This window comes from Ranitomeya imitator, chromosome 10 (assembly GCF_032444005.1).
Source record: "Ranitomeya imitator isolate aRanImi1 chromosome 10, aRanImi1.pri, whole genome shotgun sequence".
Taxonomy (NCBI): Eukaryota; Metazoa; Chordata; class Amphibia; order Anura; family Dendrobatidae; genus Ranitomeya; species Ranitomeya imitator.
Window position 1 is genome coordinate 6642995 of NC_091291.1, and position 17367 is coordinate 6660361.

Below are 17367 nucleotides of genomic sequence, written 5' to 3' on the forward strand. Positions count from 1 at the left end.
CTGAGCCGTGTATCTAATCCTCTCCTGTGTGATACTGTATTTAATCCCATCCTGTGTGATATTGACTGCTGAGCCGTGTATCTAATCCTCTCCTGTGTGATACTGTCTGCTGAGCCGTGTATCTAATCCTCTCCTGTATGATACTGTCTGCTGAGCCGTGTATCTAATCCTCTCCTGTGTGATACTGTATCTAATCCTCTCCTGTATGATACTGTCTGCTGAGCTGTGTATCTTATCCTCTCCTGTGTGATACTGACTGCTGAGCCGTGTATCTAATCCTCTCCTGTATGATACTGTATCTAATCCTCTCCTGTGTGATACTGTCTGCTGAGCCGTGTATCTAATCCTCTCCTGTATGATACTGTCTGCTGAGCCGTGTATCTAATCCTCTCCTGTGTGATACTGTATCTAATCCTCTCCTGTGTGATACTGTATCTAATCCTCTCCTGTGTGATACTGACTGCTGAGCCGTGTATCTAATCCTCTCCTGTGTGATACTGTCTGCTGAGCTGTGTATCTAATCCTCTCCTGTGTGATACTGACTGCTGAGCCGCGTCTTGTCCTTGTGATCGGCACTACTCCCCCCATCATTTCTTGCCCTCGGTTCCTCTGGTTATGGATGCTAGGTTTTCTACACTCTTTGCCGCGGTGTCGTTATTTTCTGCGGCACGTTGTTCGCGGTGGAGACACAGACGCGCCATCCAGGGTCACGGAGTTTGCACAGATTTGTTTCCCTCGTTAGCGGGATGTCACAGCCGATCATTGCTCACACCGCAGAGAGCGACAGAGTGCGAGCTCCTGCGCTGAGCCGTGTGCCGCCCCCGCGCCGAGCCGTGTGCCGCCCCCGCGCCGAGCCGTGTGCCGCCCCCGCGCCGAGCCGTGTGCCGCCCCCGCGCCGAGCCATGTGCCGCCCCTGCCACGTGTATAACATTATGGAGCGCATTAGAAACCTGGGAGCAAAGATGCCACAAATATTGAATTATTAGGCATCCACAGGGACCGGCCCATTTTTTGGGGGGTGTGAAACCTTTCCCCTGAATAAGAAAGAGGGAAGAAACGCGTTTTGGAATGTTCATGTATCAAGACTTCACCGTTGCACACGATAGGTAGCATTACATTACTCTGGGAATATATGGACCTGACGACTGTGCTGTTATCGGTACTGTGTGTTCTACTCTAATAAGAAGGTAAAGTGGGTGAGACTGATATAGGGCGATATCTGCTGCCCCCTACCCGCTCTGTAACGCTATTACACCTTTTAGCCCCTCCATTAAATGGTATTAAATTAAAAATGTAAATACTTTTTACGTTTTTTGCTTTTCATCTCCTTGTATATACATTATCAGGAGTGTAACGGCAATAAGTGCAACGGTTGCAATCCGGGCCCTGGAGCCTAGGAATGTGAAAATACCAATGTTACTAAAGGTTTGTAATAATTGGGGGCTCTGTTAGAACTTTTGTATTGGGGCCCACGAGCTTCAAGCTACAGCACTGTATATTATATATGGCACAATGGCGTTCATTCACAGATTAGTGCTGATCTTCTGCACTCAGTGTCCGCCTGTCCAGTCCTGTTACCTACAGGAGCGCAGCGAAGTGCAGAGGAACAGTCAGGTCACCCGGGGTCAGCGGATGGGGAGAAGAAACACCATATAGCAGAGGAAACAATGTACAAGGACCTCTGCTGGACATGGCTGGGATTACCATCCATGCTGAAAGTGTAACAGTAGCATTATACCGCCACTCACCATGAAACTACTATAATACTGCCCCTATGTACATGAATATAACTACTGTAATACTGCCCCTATATACAAGAATATAACTACTATAATACTGCCCCTATGTACAAGAATATAACTACTATAATACTGCTCCTATGTACAAGAATATAACTACTATAATACTGCCCCTATGTACATGAATATAACTACTGTAATACTGCCCCTATGTACAAGAATATAACTACTATAATACTGCCCCTATGTACATGAATATAACTACTATAATACTGCCCCTATGTACATGAATATAACTACTATAATACTGCCCTTATGTACAAGAATATAACTACTATAACACTGCCCCTATGTACAGGAATGTAACTACTATAATACTGCCCCTATGTACAAGAATATAACTACTATAATACTGCCATCATGTACAAGAATATAACTACTATAATACTGCCCCCTATGTACAAGAATATAACTACTATAATACTGCCCCCTATGTACAAGAATATAACTACTATAATACTGCCCCTATGTACATGAATATAACTACTATAATACTGCCCTTATGTACAAGAATATAACTACTATAATACTGCTCCTATGTACAAGAATATAACTACTATAATACTGCTCCTATGTACAAGAATATAACTACTATAATACTGCCCCCTATGTACAAGAATATAACTACTATAATACTGCCCCCTATGTACAAGAATATAACTACTATAATACTGCCCCTATGTACAAGAATATAACTACTATAATACTGCTCCTATGTACAAGAATATAACTACTATAATACTGCTCCTATGTACAAGAATATAACTACTATAATACTGCCCTCTATGTACAAGAATATAACTACTATAATACTGCCCCTATGTACAAGAATATAACTACTATAATACTGCTCCTATGTACAAGAATATAACTACTATAATACTGCTCCTATGTACAAGAATATAACTACTATAATACTGCTCCTATGTACAAGAATATAACTACTATAATACTGCTCCTATGTACAAGAATATAACTACTATAATACTGCCCTCTATGTACAAGAATATAACTACTATAATACTGCCCCTATGTACAAGAATATAACTACTATAATACTGCCCCCTATGTACAAGAATATAACTACTATAATACTGCCCCTATGTACAAGAATATAACTACTATAATACTGCTCCTATGTACAAGAATATAACTACTATAATACTGCTCCTATGTACAAGAATATAACTACTATAATACTGCCCTCTATGTACAAGAATATAACTACTATAATACTGCCCCTATGTACAAGAATATAACTACTATAATACTGCTCCTATGTACAAGAATATAACTACTATAATACTGCTCCTATGTACAAGAATATAACTACTATAATACTGCTCCTATGTACAAGAATATAACTACTATAATACTGCTCCTATGTACAAGAATATAACTACTATAATACTGCTCCTATGTACAAGAATATAACTACTATAATACTGCTCCTATGTACAAGAATATAACTACTATAATACTGCTCCTATGTACAAGAATATAACTACTTATAATACTGCCTCTATGTACAAGAGTATAACTACTATAATACTGCCTCTGTGTACAAGAGTATAACTACTATAATACTGCTCCTATGTACAAGAATATAACTACTTATAATACTGCCCTCTATGTACAAGAATATACAGTGGGGCAAAAAAGTATTTAGTCAGTCAGCAATAGTGCAAGTTCCACCACTTAAAAAGATGAGAGGCGTCTGTAATTTACATCATAGGTAGACCTCAACTATATGAGACAAACTGAGAAAAAAAAATCCAGAAAATCACATTGTCTGTTTTTTTAACATTTTATTTGCATATTATGGTGGAAAATAAGTATTTGGTCAGAAACAAAATTTCATCTCAATACTTTGTAATATATCCTTTGTTGGCAATGACAGAGGTCAAACGTTTTCTGTAAGTCTTCACAAGGTTGCCACACACTGTTGTTGGTATGTTGGCCCATTCCTCCATGCAGATCTCCTCTAGAACAGTGATGTTTTTGGCTTTTCGCTTGGCAACACGGACTTTCAACTCCCTCCAAAGGTTTTCTATAGGGTTGAGATCTGGAGACTGGCTAGGCCACTCCAGGACCTTGAAATGCTTCTTACGAAGCCACTCCATCGTTGCCCTGGCGGTGTGCTTTGGATCATTGTCATGTTGAAAGACCCAGCCACGTTTCATCTTCAATGCCCTTGCTGATGGAAGGAGGTTTGCACCCAAAATCTCACGATACATGGCCTCATTCATTCTTTCATGTACCCGGATCAGTCGTCCTGGCCCCTTTGCAGAGAAACAGCCCCAAAGCATGATGTTTCCACCACCATGCTTTACAGTAGGTATGGTGTTTGATGGATGCAACTCAGTATTCATTTTCCTCCAAACACGACAAGTTGTGTTTCTACCAAACAGTTCCAGTTTGGTTTCATCAGACCATAGGACATTCTTCCAAAACTCCTCTGGATCATCCAAATGCTCTCTAGCAAACTTCAGACGGGCCCGGACATGTACTGGCTTAAGCAGTGGGACACGTCTGGCACTGCAGGATCTGAGTCCATGGTGGCGTAGTGTGTTACTTATGGTAGGCCTTGTTACATTGGTCCCAGCTCTCTGCAGTTCATTCACTAGGTCCCCCCGCGTGGTTCTGGGATTTTTGCTCACCGTTCTTGTGATCATTCTGACCCCACGGGGTGGGATTTTGCGTGGAGCCCCAGATCGAGGGAGATTATCAGTGGTCTTGTATGTCTTCCATTTTCTAATTATTGCTCCCACTGTTGATTTCTTCACTCCAAGCTGGTTGGCTATTGCAGATTCAGTCTTCCCAGCCTGGTGCAGGGCTACAATTTTGTTTCTGGTGTCCTTTGACAGCTCTTTGGTCTTCACCATAGTGGAGTTTGGAGTCAGACTGTTTGAGGGTGTGCACAGGTGTCTTTTTATACTGATAACAAGTTTAAACAGGTGCCATTACTACAGGTAATGAGTGGAGGAAAGAGGAGACTCTTAAAGAAGAAGTTACAGGTCTGTGAGAGCCAGAAATCTTGATTGTTTGTTTCTGACCAAATACTTATTTTCCACCATAATATGCAAATAAAATGTTAAAAAAACAGACAATGTGATTTTCTGGATTTTTTTTTCTCAGTTTGTCTCCCATAGTTGAGGTCTACCTATGATGTAAATTACAGACGCCTCTCATCTTTTTAAGTGGTGGAACTTGCACTATTGCTGACTGACTAAATACTTTTTTGCCCCACTGTAACTACTATATTACTGCCCCTACGTACAAGAATATAACTACTATAATACTGCTCCTATGTACAAGAATATAACTACTATAATGCTGCTCCTATGTACAAGAATATAACTACTATAATACCGCCCCTACGTACAAGAATATAACTACTATAATACTGCTCCTATGTACAAGAATATAACTACTATAATGCTGCTCCTATGTACAAGAATATAACTCCTATAATACTGCTCCTATGTACAAGAATATAACTACTATAATACTGCCCCCTATGTACAAGAATATAACTACTATAATACTGCTCCTATGTACAAGAATATAACTACTATAATACTGCCCCTATGTACAAGAATATAACTACTATAATACTGCTCCTATGTACAAGAATATAACTACTATAATACTGCTCCTATGTACAAGAATATAACTACTATAATACTGCCCCTATGTACAAGAATATAACTACTATAATACTGCCCTCTATGTACAAGAATATAACTACTATAATACTGCCCCATGTACAAGAATATAACTACTATAATACTGCTCCTATATACAAGAATATAACTACTATAATACTGCTCCTATGTACAAGAATATAACTACTATAATACTGCCCCTATGTACAAGAATATAACTACTATAATACTGCCCTCTATGTACAAGAATATAACTACTATAATACTGCCCCATGTACAAGAATATAACTACTATAATATTGCCCCTATGTACAAGAATATAACTACTATAATACTGTCCCTATGTACAAGAATATAACTACTATAATACTGCCCCTATGTACAAGAATATAACTAGTATAATACCGCCCTTATATACAGGAATATCACTGCTATTATTCTGCTTCAAGACTGATTTGCACAATGACATCCTCTTCTTTTCTGGGGTCTTCTCTCCAGTTCTAGGTGTCGATGATGATCCGGTTCCTGATTGGCTTCCTTCTTCCAGCTGGGGTCTTCGCCGCGCCTCCCCCCATTAATAGGTTGGCCCTTTTCCCTGATAAGAGCGCCTGGTGTGAGGCGAAGAACATCACACAGATTGTGGGGCACAGCGGCTGCGAGTCCAAGTCTATCCAGAATAGGTAAGTGACCCCGAGGTGTGGGCTGCTAGTCGTGTTCCTGTACTCCGGTCACATCCAGAGCTGCAGACACCTGTGCAGTGCTATTAGGGGGAACTCAGCATGTAGGGGGCGCTGTGTGTGCGGGGGGCACTCTGTGTGTGGGGGGGCGCTCTGTGTGTGGGGGGGCGCTCTGTATCCGCGGGGGCTCTCTGTGTGCGGGGGGCACTCTGTGGGTGGGGCGCTCTGTGTGTGGGGGCGCGCTCTGTATCCACGGGGGCGCTCTGTGTGCGGGGGGCACTCTGTGGGTGGGGCGCTCTGTGTGCGGGGGGGGGGGGGGCGCTCTGTATCCGGGGGGCGCTCTGTGTGCGGGGGGCGCTCTGTGTGCATGCTCCGGAGGCTGGTCTTGTCGCAGGTGCTGACCCCACATTTGCTCTTTTCGCTTCCAGGGCCTGCCTGGGTCAGTGCTTCAGTTACAGTGTCCCCAACACATTTCCGCAGTCGACGGAGTCCCTGGTGCACTGCGACTCCTGTATGCCGGCCAAGTCCATGTGGGATGTGGTGAGTGTCAGATATTGTGGGGGTGTCACCCACTACCAAAGTCCCCCACAATCAGAAGAAAAATATACTGTATATGGCCATGCCCTGTAAGGGGAACCTGTCCCCAGGTGTAAACCATTCCCACCCGCCATGTGTTAGAGCCTTCTGAACTGAAACAGGTTCTCTGCCAACAGGAGGAAAGATGCAGAGCGCGGGCGCCGGTCCTGTTCTGCTGCGCACAATACAAAACTATTATAGTTCCCTGTGTGACCCACAACACGCTGACACAGCAGGAGGCAGGGAGGGTCGGGTAATGCCCAGCGGCCACTTGGAGGGTCGGGTAATGCCCAATGGCCACTTGGAGGGTCGGGTAAGGCCCAGCTGACACTTGGAGGGTCGGGTAATGCCCAGCGGCCACTTGGAGGGTCGGGTAAGGCCCAGCGGACACTTGGAGGGTCGGGTAAGGCCCAGCGGACACTTGGAGGGTCGGGTAAGGCCCAGCTGACACTTGGAGGGTCGGGTAAGGCCCAGCGGACACTTGGAGGGTCGGGTAAGGCCCAGCGGACACTTGGAGGGTCGGGTAAGGCCCAGCGGACACTTGGAGGGTCGGGTAAGGCCCAGCGGACACTTGGAGGGTCGGGTAAGGCCCAGGGGACACTTGGTGGGTCGGGTAAGGCCCAGCGGACACTTGTGGGGTCGGGTAATGCCCAGCGGTCACTTGGAGGGTCGGATAATGCCCAGCTGACCCTTGGAGGGTTGGGTAAGGCCCAGCGTACACTTGGAGGGTCGGGTAATGCCCAGCGGACACTTGGAGGGTCGAGTAAGGCCCAGCGGACACATGGAGGGTCGGGTAATGCCCAGCGGACACATGGAGGGTCGGGTAATGCCCAGCGGACACATGGAGGGTCGGGTAATGCCCAGTGGACACATGGAGGGTCGGGTAATGCCCAGTGGACACATGGAGGGTCGGGTAATGCCCAGTGGACACATGGAGGGTCGGGTAATGCCCAGCGGACACATGGAGGGTCGGGTAATGCCCAGTGGACACATGGAGGGTCGGGTAATGCCCAGCGGACACATGGAGGGTCGGGTAATGCCCAGTGGACACATGGAGGGTCGGGTAATGCCCAGCGGACACATGGAGGGTTGGGTAATGCCCAGTGGACACATGGAGGGTCGGGTAATGCCCAGTGGACACATGGAGGGTCGGGTAATGCCCAGTGGACACATGGAGGGTCGGGTAATGCCCAGCGGACACATGGAGGGTTGGGTAATGCCCAGTGGACACATGGAGGGTCGGGTAATGCCCAGTGGACACATGGAGGGTCGGGTAATGCCCAGCGGACACATGGAGGGTCGGGTAATGCCCAGTGGACACATGGAGGGTCGGGTAATGCCCAGTGGACACATGGAGGGTCGGGTAATGCCCAGTGGACACATGGAGGGTCGGGAAATGCCCAGCGGACACATGGAGGGTTGGGTAATGCCCAGTGGACACATGGAGGGTCGGGTAATGCCCAGTGGACACATGGAGGGTCGGGTAATGCCCAGCGGACACTTGGAGGGTCGGGTAATGCCCAGCGGACACTTGGAGGGTCGGGTAATGCCCAGCGGACACATGGAGGGTCGGGTAATGCCCAGTGGACACATGGAGGGTTGGGTAATGCCCAGCGGACACATGGAGGGTCGGGTAATGCCCAGCAGACACTTGGAGGGTCGGGTAATGCCCAGTGGACACATGGAGGGTCGGGTAATGCCCAGCGGACACTTGGAGGGTCGGGTAATGCCCAGTGGACACATGGAGGGTCGGGTAATGCCCAGCAGACACTTGGAGGGTCGGGTAATGCCCAGCGGACACATGGAGGGTCGGGTAATGCCCAGCGGACACTTGGAGGGTCGGGTAATGCCCAGCGGACACATGGAGGGTCGGGTAATGCCCAATGGACAATGTTCTGGAAATCTCTGATCTTTGAGGGGTGGTGGAGAGCCCCTCCAATACCAGGAGGCCGGTGTAGGCTGCGTTCCTCCTTGGACGTCCATGTGTCACACTGTTCCCTCAGGTCTAGGGTGGTATTAGACGGGGGTCACACCTGCTCTTTGGGGTCCTCCGCCATTATCAGCTGTTTTCTGTGTGCCGGACAGGTCACGCTGGAGTGTCCCGGGAACGAGGAGGTCCCCCGGGTGGACAAGCTGGTGGAGAAGATCTTGCGCTGCAGCTGTCAGGCCTGTGGCAAGGAGCTGAGCCAGGAAGGAGCCATGTTTAACGTCTACTTGAACACGGCCGAGGAGGCGCTATCTCCGGCCGAGAACATCGGCCGACACCAGCACCGACAGGAAGAGGAGTCTCCACCGGCCGCTCAGCGGGATGGCGAGAGTGAGGAGTGACGGGCGCACCGCACCACCCCAAAGACTTGTCTCCCGCTTCAGCCGACACGACCGGGACTCGGCCCTGGGGCCTCCGCACGGACTACAGATCTCCGACCTGTGACAGGGTCGCCCCTGCACCCCCAGATATAACCTGCACACCCGCCACATACACACCCTGTCCTCCAGTCACATCCAGAGCTGCACTCACAATACAGCTGCCATGATGCACTGCAGCAGAGTGCAACCACACAGGCTCCTGGCTGCAGCTCTGGGTGTGACTGGAGTATAGAACATTATAAGCCGCTGTTAATTATAAGCCGCGGAGCTGCACCCCAGGACGTATAATCACTCATCACCGACGGTGCCTTCACTGCGCAGACATTAACCCGCGACTCTCCGGGGACCACCATGCCACTGACATGGTATAATGATGGGGGTCGTCATCCCGCTGTGTCCTTACCTCTCTCACCTACTGCTCTCTGCCTGTGATGTGTCAGTCTTCACTGCCATTTATTATCATTGTCTTCATGAAATGGGAGGTTCTGGATGAACAAGTGCTATCGATCCTGCCCTCTAGTGGACCGCGCTGGATTTGCAGACAGAATAAATCAGTGTAAATGGCGGTAAGTGGTGGTGACCGTGCAGGAAACCATGGCGCCTCCTACTGGCCGGGAATGGGAACTGCATGACGTCCTCCATGACAGGTGTCACTCAGGATCCATATCGACCAATGAACGACTAGTGGAGACGCCTGTAAATGCTGAACACTTTGTATATAGGAGCCAAGAGTTTATATTAAAGATTTACAAGAGGATTGTCGTCCGCAGGGGAAGAGTCTGTGATTGCGTCTGATTCATAGGGGGCGCCATAACATCCTGCACCCCTTACTCCAGTCACATCCAGAGCTGCATGCAAACTTCTGCTGGCATCCTGCTGTATACTAGGACGGGGTTATATAGGGGTACTAGGATGGTCGAAATGGGGACCCTCAGCAGACCCTGCAGGGTATAGGGGGACGGTGATGGACGCCCCACTAGGATCACACGCTGTCATTAATGGCGATCAGCGCTCCTGCTGGAGGCATCCATCACCCCTCACAGCCCCCCGTGCAGGACCGGTTGTAGACAAAACGAGGCCCCAATCCCAAAATATTCCACCAGCAAGACTGCAAGAGCATAATGAAAAGTGGTGAAAAAGTCCAAGTCCCCCAAACTCCCCTGCTACATCCCCTGTGGCTCCACTGCCGATGCTCAGGGGTCCCTGCCGGTCAGAGGGTACGGCCACAAGATCAATGCAGCCAAGACCGCCATAGACCCCGGAGCGTCAGTGCCGCAGCTGCGGGGATTCATCATTTCTGTGCTCATTTGTTTTACATTCAGAAAAAAAACCCACAGGGTCTGTTCACATGCACTGTTTGCAGAGCGTTGGCAGGAATAATGCTGAGCACAGTGCGTGCGTTCTTATGGTTTTTATGACCATTATTGTGGCGATTTCACTTGCGTTTTTCTCTCCCATTCATTTGAATAGGAAAAAATGCTGCAAAAATGCTGAAAGTATCAACGTAACGGATTTAAAGAAAAAAGTGTCAGTGGCTGGCCGGTGTAACGGGATAGCAGACGGCACGCACCTGAAACTGTGTAGTTAGATGGGCCCCAACAGTGGCATTAATATGACAGTAATATATATATATATATATATATATATATATATATATATATACAGTGGGGCAAAAAAGTATTTAGTCAGTCAGCAATAGTGCAAGTTCCACCACTTAAAAAGATGAGAGGTGTCTGTAATTTACAGTAGATCTGGGTACTTATTATGATGGAATATAGGCTGAACTGGATGGACAAATGTCTTTTTTCGGCCTTACTAACTATGTTACTATGTTACTATGTTACATCATAGGTAGACCTCAACTATGGGAGACAAACTGAGAAAAAAAAATCCAGAAAATCACATTGTCTGTTTTTTTAACATTTTTTTTGCATATTATGGTGGAAAATAAGTATTTGGTCAGAAACAAACAATCAAGATTTCTGGCTCTCACAGACCTGTAACTTCTTCTTTAAGAGGCTCCTCTTTCCTCCACTCATTACCTGTAGTAATGGCACCTGTTTAAACTTGTTATCAGTATAAAAAGACACCTGTGCACACCCTCAAACAGTCTGACTCCAAACTCCACTATGGTGAAGACCAAAGAGCTGTCAAAGGACACCAGAAACAAAATTGTAGCCCTGCACCAGGCTGGGAAGACTGAATCTGCAATAGCCAACCAGCTTGGAGTGAAGAAATCAACAGTGGGAGCAATAATTAGAAAATGGAAGACATACAAGACCACTGACAATCTCCCTCGATCTGGGGCTCCACGCAAAATCCCACCCCGTGGGGTCAGAATGATCACAAGAACGGTGAGCAAAAATCCCAGAACCACGTGGGGGGACCTAGTGAATGAACTGCAGAGAGCTGGGACCAATGTAACAAGGTCTACCATAAGTAACACACTACGCCACCATGGACTCAGATCCTGCAGTGCCAGACGTGTCCCACTGCTTAAGCCAGTACATGTCCGGGCCCGTCTGAAGTTTGCTAGAGAGCATTTGGATGATCCAGAGGAGTTTTGGGAGAATGTCCTATGGTCTGATGAAACCAAACTGGAACTGTTTGGTAGAAACACAACTTGTCGTGTTTGTAGGAAAAAGAATACTGAGTTGCATCCATCAAACACCATACCTACTGTAAAGCATGGTGGTGGAAACATCATGCTTTGGGGCTGTTTCTCTGCAAAGGGGCCAGGACGACTGATCCGGGTACATGAAAGAATGAATGGGGCCATGTATCGTGAGATTTTGAGTGCAAACCTCCTTCCATCAGCAAGGGCATTGAAGATGAAACGTGGCTGGGTCTTTCAACATGACAATGATCCAAAGCACACCGCCAGGGCAACGAAGGAGTGGCTTCGTAAGAAGCATTTCAAGGTCCTGGAGTGGCCTAGCCAGTCTCCAGATCTCAACCCTATAGAAAACCTTTGGAGGGAGTTGAAAGTCCGTGTTGCCAAGCGAAAAGCCAAAAACATCACTGCTCTAGAGGAGATCTGCATGGAGGAATGGGCCAACATACCAACAACAGTGTGTGGAAACCTTGTGAAGACTTACAGAAAACGTTTGACCTCTGTCATTGCCAACAAAGGATATATTACAAAGTATTGAGATGAAATTTTGTTTCTGACCAAATACTTATTTTCCACCATAATATGCAAATAAAATGTTAAAAAAACAGACAATGTGATTTTCTGGATTTTTTTTTCTCAGTTTGTCTCCCATAGTTGAGGTCTACCTATGATGTAAATTACAGACGCCTCTCATCTTTTTAAGGGGTGGAACTTGCACTATTGCTGACTGACTAAATACTTTTGCCCCACTGTATATATATATATATATATATATATATATATATATATATACAGGGGCTTCTCACAAAATTAGAATATCATCAAAGAGCGAATTTATTTCAATTCTTCAGTACAAAAAGTGAATCTCATATTCTATAGCGTTATTACACACAGAGTGATCTATTTCACGTGTTTATTCCTGTTAATGTTGATGTTGCTTGTCAGGTGCGGCTGCTTCACTTGTGCTGATCCCAGGACAGTGGTGGAGGGAAGATAGAGGAAGATAGAGCCGTGGTTGACGCAGGACTGCAGGGAGATAGAACCAGGTTGATAGAGGACTGCAGGGAGATAGAGCTGGTCTGACACAGGCCTGCAGGGATATAGAGCTGGTCTCGCGCAGGACTGCAGGGATATAGAGCCGGGTTAACGCAACACTGCGGGAATATAGAGCCATTCTGATACTGGACTGCAGGGAGATAGGGCCGGTCTGACACAGGACTGCTGGGTTATAAAACCGGTCTGACGCAGGACTGCAGGGAGATAGAGATGGTCTGACACAGGACTGCTGGGTGATAGAGCCGGGCTGATGCAGGACTGCAGGGAGATAGAGATGGGCTGGCACAGCACTGCGTAGCATGTACAGCATTGTCCAGATACAACAAAATTATAAAGTAGAAAAAAAAATAAATGTGACATATAAATGATGAATATTTCACCTCTGGGTGGTGCCAGGACGCCAACACATTCTGGCTGCAAATCTTCATCTGAGAAATAATGGGTGGAGTTGTCCTTTGAACACCGGGTTTATCTGCGTTGTCCCCGCACTGCATGTCCAACAGACTCTGCTACATTTCAGGCCGGGAGCTGCGGTCGCCTCATTTTCACCAAATAGGAAACATCGGCTCCATCCACAGATCATCTCTGTTCAAGTTTGGTGAAAGTCGATGACTTTGGTGCAATCATCTCCCCTCGTCTTCACCGCAGCCGGCAAAGATAAATCCTCTATGGATAATAGAAACTTGGACATCAACTCAGCAGCACAGAGTATGTCAGGAAAGGAGGAAGCTGTTCTTGTGGAGCAGGAATCACAGAGGATTTCAGCAGAAGAGTGTGCCGATCTTTAGGAGCAGGGATCACAGAGGATTTCAGCAGAGGAGTGTGCCGATCTTTAGGAGCAGAGATCACAGAGGATTTCAGCAGAGGAGTGTGCCGATCTTGTGGAGCAGGGATCATAGAATCCTAGAATGTCAGAGTTGGAAGGAACCCCCGGGGTCATCGTGTCCATCCCCCTGCTCCATACAGGAGTCACTCAACAATCTCAGACAGATGTCTGTCCAGCCTCTGAAGACTTCCATTGAAGGAGAACTCATCACCTCTCGTGGCCGCCAGTTCCACTCATTGATCACCCTCACTGTTACCCATCTAATCTCTAATCTGTATATTCCCTTTCAGTTTCCTTCCATTGCTTCTCGTGTTTCCATCTGTAGATGAGAACATACTCTGCTGTTCGCTAACCATCCAGGTCACTCTTCTCTGAACATGCTCCTGTTTCTCAATGTCTTTCTTACAATGTGGAGCCCAGAACTGGACCCAGTATCCAGATGAGGCCTGACCAAGGAGGAGTAGAGGGAGATAATTACTGCACGTGATCTAGACTCTCTACTTCTCTTAAACATCCTAGAACTGTGTTGCCTTTTTTGCTGCTGCATCACACTGTTGACTCCTGTGCAGTCTGTGATCTATTAGTATACCCAAGTATTTTTCACACGGGCTGTCGCTTAGTTCTATTGCTCCCTTAATATAGATGCAATTTCCATTTTTTTCTTGGCCAGATGTAGAATCTTGCATTTCTCCCTGTTTAATACCATTTTATTAGTCGCCCATTGTCCAAGATTATATAGATCCTTCTAAATCCTTTCTCTGTCTTCTCTAGTCTTCGCTATCCCTCCTACCTTTACATCGTCTGCAAATGTGATCAGTTTACCTTCAGTTCCCTCATCTAGATCATTTATAAAAATGTTGAATACAACTGGGGCCAGGACAGAGCCTTGTGGTCCCCACCTGTAACGCTAAGGCCAGGACAGAGCCTTGTGGTCCCCACCTGTAACACTGGAGCCAGGACAGAGCCTTGTGGTCCCTACTTGTAACACTGGGGCAAGGACAGAGCCTTGTGGTCTCCACCTGTAACACTGGAGCCAGGACAGAGCCTTGTGGTCCCCACCTGTAACACTGGAGCCAGGACAGAGCCTTGTGGTCCCCACTTGTAACACTGGAGCCAGCACAGAGCCTTGTGGTCCCCACTTGTAACACTGGGGCCAGGACAGAGCCTTGTGGTGGCCACTTGTAACACTGGGGCCAGGACAGAGCCTTGGGGTCCCCACCTGTAACACTGGTGCCAGGACAGAGCCTTGTGGTCCCTACCTGTAACACTGGAGCCAGGACAGAGCCTTTTGGTCCCTACTTGTAACACTGGGGCCAGGACAGAGCCTTGTGGTCCCCACTTGTAACACTGAGGCCAGGATAGAGCCTTGTGGTCTCCACCTGTAACACTGGAGCCAGGACAGAGCCTTGTGGTCCCCACCTTTAACACTGGAGCCAGAACAGAGCCTTGTGGTCCCCACTTGTAACACTGGAGCCAGCACAGAGCCTTGTGGTCCCCACTTGTAACACTGGGGCCAGGACAGAGCCTTGTGGTCCCCACCTGTAACACTGGGGCCAGGACAGAGCCTTGTGGTGGCCACTTGTAACACTGGAGCCAGGAAAGAGCCTTGTGGTCCCCACTTGTAACACTGGGGCCAGGACAGAGCCTTGTGGTGGCCACTTGTAACACTGGGGCCAGGACAGAGCCTTGTGGTACCCACTTGTAACACTGGGGGCAGGACAGAGCCTTGTGGTCCCCACTTGTAACACTGGGGCCAGGACAGAGCCTTGTGGTCCACACTTGTAACACTGGAGCCAGGACAGAGCCTGGTGGTCCCCACCTGTAACACTGGAGCCAGGACAGAGCCTTGTGGTCCACACTTGTAACACTGGGGCAGGACAGAGCCTTGTGGTCCCCACCTGTAACACTGGGGCCAGGACAGAGCCTTGTGGTCCACACTTGTAACACTGGGGCAGGACAGAGCCTGGTGGTCCCCACCTGTAACACTGGAGCCAGGACAGAGCCTTGTGGTCCACACTTGTAACACTGGGGCCAGGACAGAGCCTTGTGGTCCACACTTGTAACACTGGGGCCAGGACAGAGCCTTGTGGTCCACACTTGTAACACTGGGGCAGGACAGAGCCTTGTGGTCCCCACCTGTAACACTGGAGCCAGGACAGAGCCTTGTGCTTGCCACCTGTAGCACTCTTCCAATTGGATGTGCAAACATTTATTACTGCTCTTTGAGTACGATCACTGAGCCAGTTATGAATCCACCTAACCGTTGTCTTGTCAATCCCATGCTTGGAAATTTTCTCAATAAGGAAAATATGAGATAGTTTATCACACGTCGAGATATACTATACCACATTTCCCTGATCCACCCAGTCAGTGATTCCATCATGGAAAGGAGATTAGTCTGGATGACTTGTTTGCTACAAACCCGTGCTGGCTCACTACTGTGTTCTTATCCAGGTACTTACATCCATGCTGTGTAATAATGTGTCCACAGATCTCTCCTGGTATAGAAGTAAGGCTCACTGGCCTGTGAATTCCTGGCTCCATCTTCTTCCCTTTTTGAAGAAAAGGATTACAGCAGCACAGAGGATTTCAGGACAGGAGGGAGCTGATCTTGTGGAGCAGGGCTCGCAGCAGCACAGAGGATTTCAGGACAGGAGGGAGCTGATCTTGTGGAGCAGGGCTCGCAGCAGCACAGAGTATTTCAGGACAGGAGGGAGCTGATCTTGTGGAGCAGGGCTCGCAGCAGCACAGAGGATTTCAGGACAGGAGGGAGCTGATCTTGTGGAGCAGGGCTCGCAGCAGCACAGAGGATTTCAGGACAGGAGGGAGCTGATCTTGTGGAGCAGGGCTCGCAGCAGCACAGAGGATTTCAGGACAGGAGGGAGCTGATCTTGTGGAGCAGGGCTCGCAGCAGCACAGAGGATTTCAGGACAGGAGGGAGCTGATCTTGTGGAGCAGGGCTCGCAGCAGCACAGAGGATTTCAGGACAGGAGGGAGCTGATCTTGTGGAGCAGGGCTCGCAGCAGCACAGAGGATTTCAGGACAGGAGGGAGCTGATCTTGTGGAGCAGGGCTCGCAGCAGCACAGAGGATTTCAGGACAGGAGGGAGCTGATCTTGTGGAACAGGGCTCGCAGCAGCACAGAGGATTTCAGGACAGGAGAGAGCTGATCTTGTGGAGCAGGGCTCGCAGCAGCACAGAGGATTTCAGGACAGGAGGGAGCTGATCTTGTGGAGCAGGGCTCGCAGCAGCACAGAGGATTTCAGGACAGGAGGGAGCTGATCTTGTGGAGCAGGGCTCGCAGCAGCACAGAGGATTTCAGGACAGGAGGGAGCTGATCTTGTGGAACAGGGCTCGCAGCAGCACAGAGGATTTCAGGACAGGAGAGAGCTGATCTTGTGGAGCAGGGCTCGCAGCAGCACAGAGGATTTCAGGACAGGAGAGAGCTGATCTTGTGGAGCAGGGCTCGCAGCAGCACAGAGGATTTCAGGACAGGAGGGAGCTGATCTTGTGGAACAGGGCTCGCAGCAGCACAGAGGATTTCAGGACAGGAGAGAGCTGATCTTGTGGAGCAGGGCTCGCAGCAGCACAGAGGATTTCAGGACAGGAGGGAGCTGATCTTGTGAAGCAGGGCTCGCAGCAGCACAGAGGATTTCAGGACAGGAGAGAGCTGATCTTGTGGAACAGGGCTCGCAGCAGCACAGAGGATTTCAGGACAGGAGGGAGCTGATCTTGTGGAGCAGGGCTCGCAGCAGCACAGAGGATTTCAGGACAGGAGGGAGCTG

The 17367-nt window shown here is 48.3% G+C and overlaps 1 protein-coding gene across 1 annotated transcript in view; it reads left to right on the forward strand.

The window, feature by feature from the left end:
• The window catches only part of NBL1 (NBL1, DAN family BMP antagonist), a 46333-nt gene extending 36489 nt beyond the window's left edge, over positions 1–9844 (forward strand). The window contains exons 2-4 of the mRNA XM_069742097.1: positions 5966–6147; positions 6573–6684; positions 8806–9844. Coding sequence (XP_069598198.1) covers positions 5978–6147; positions 6573–6684; positions 8806–9048 — 525 coding nt within the window. The 5' untranslated portion in view covers positions 5966–5977 and the 3' untranslated portion in view covers positions 9049–9844. The remainder of the gene's footprint in view (positions 1–5965; positions 6148–6572; positions 6685–8805) is intronic.
• Positions 9845–17367: the final 7523 nt, after the last annotated feature.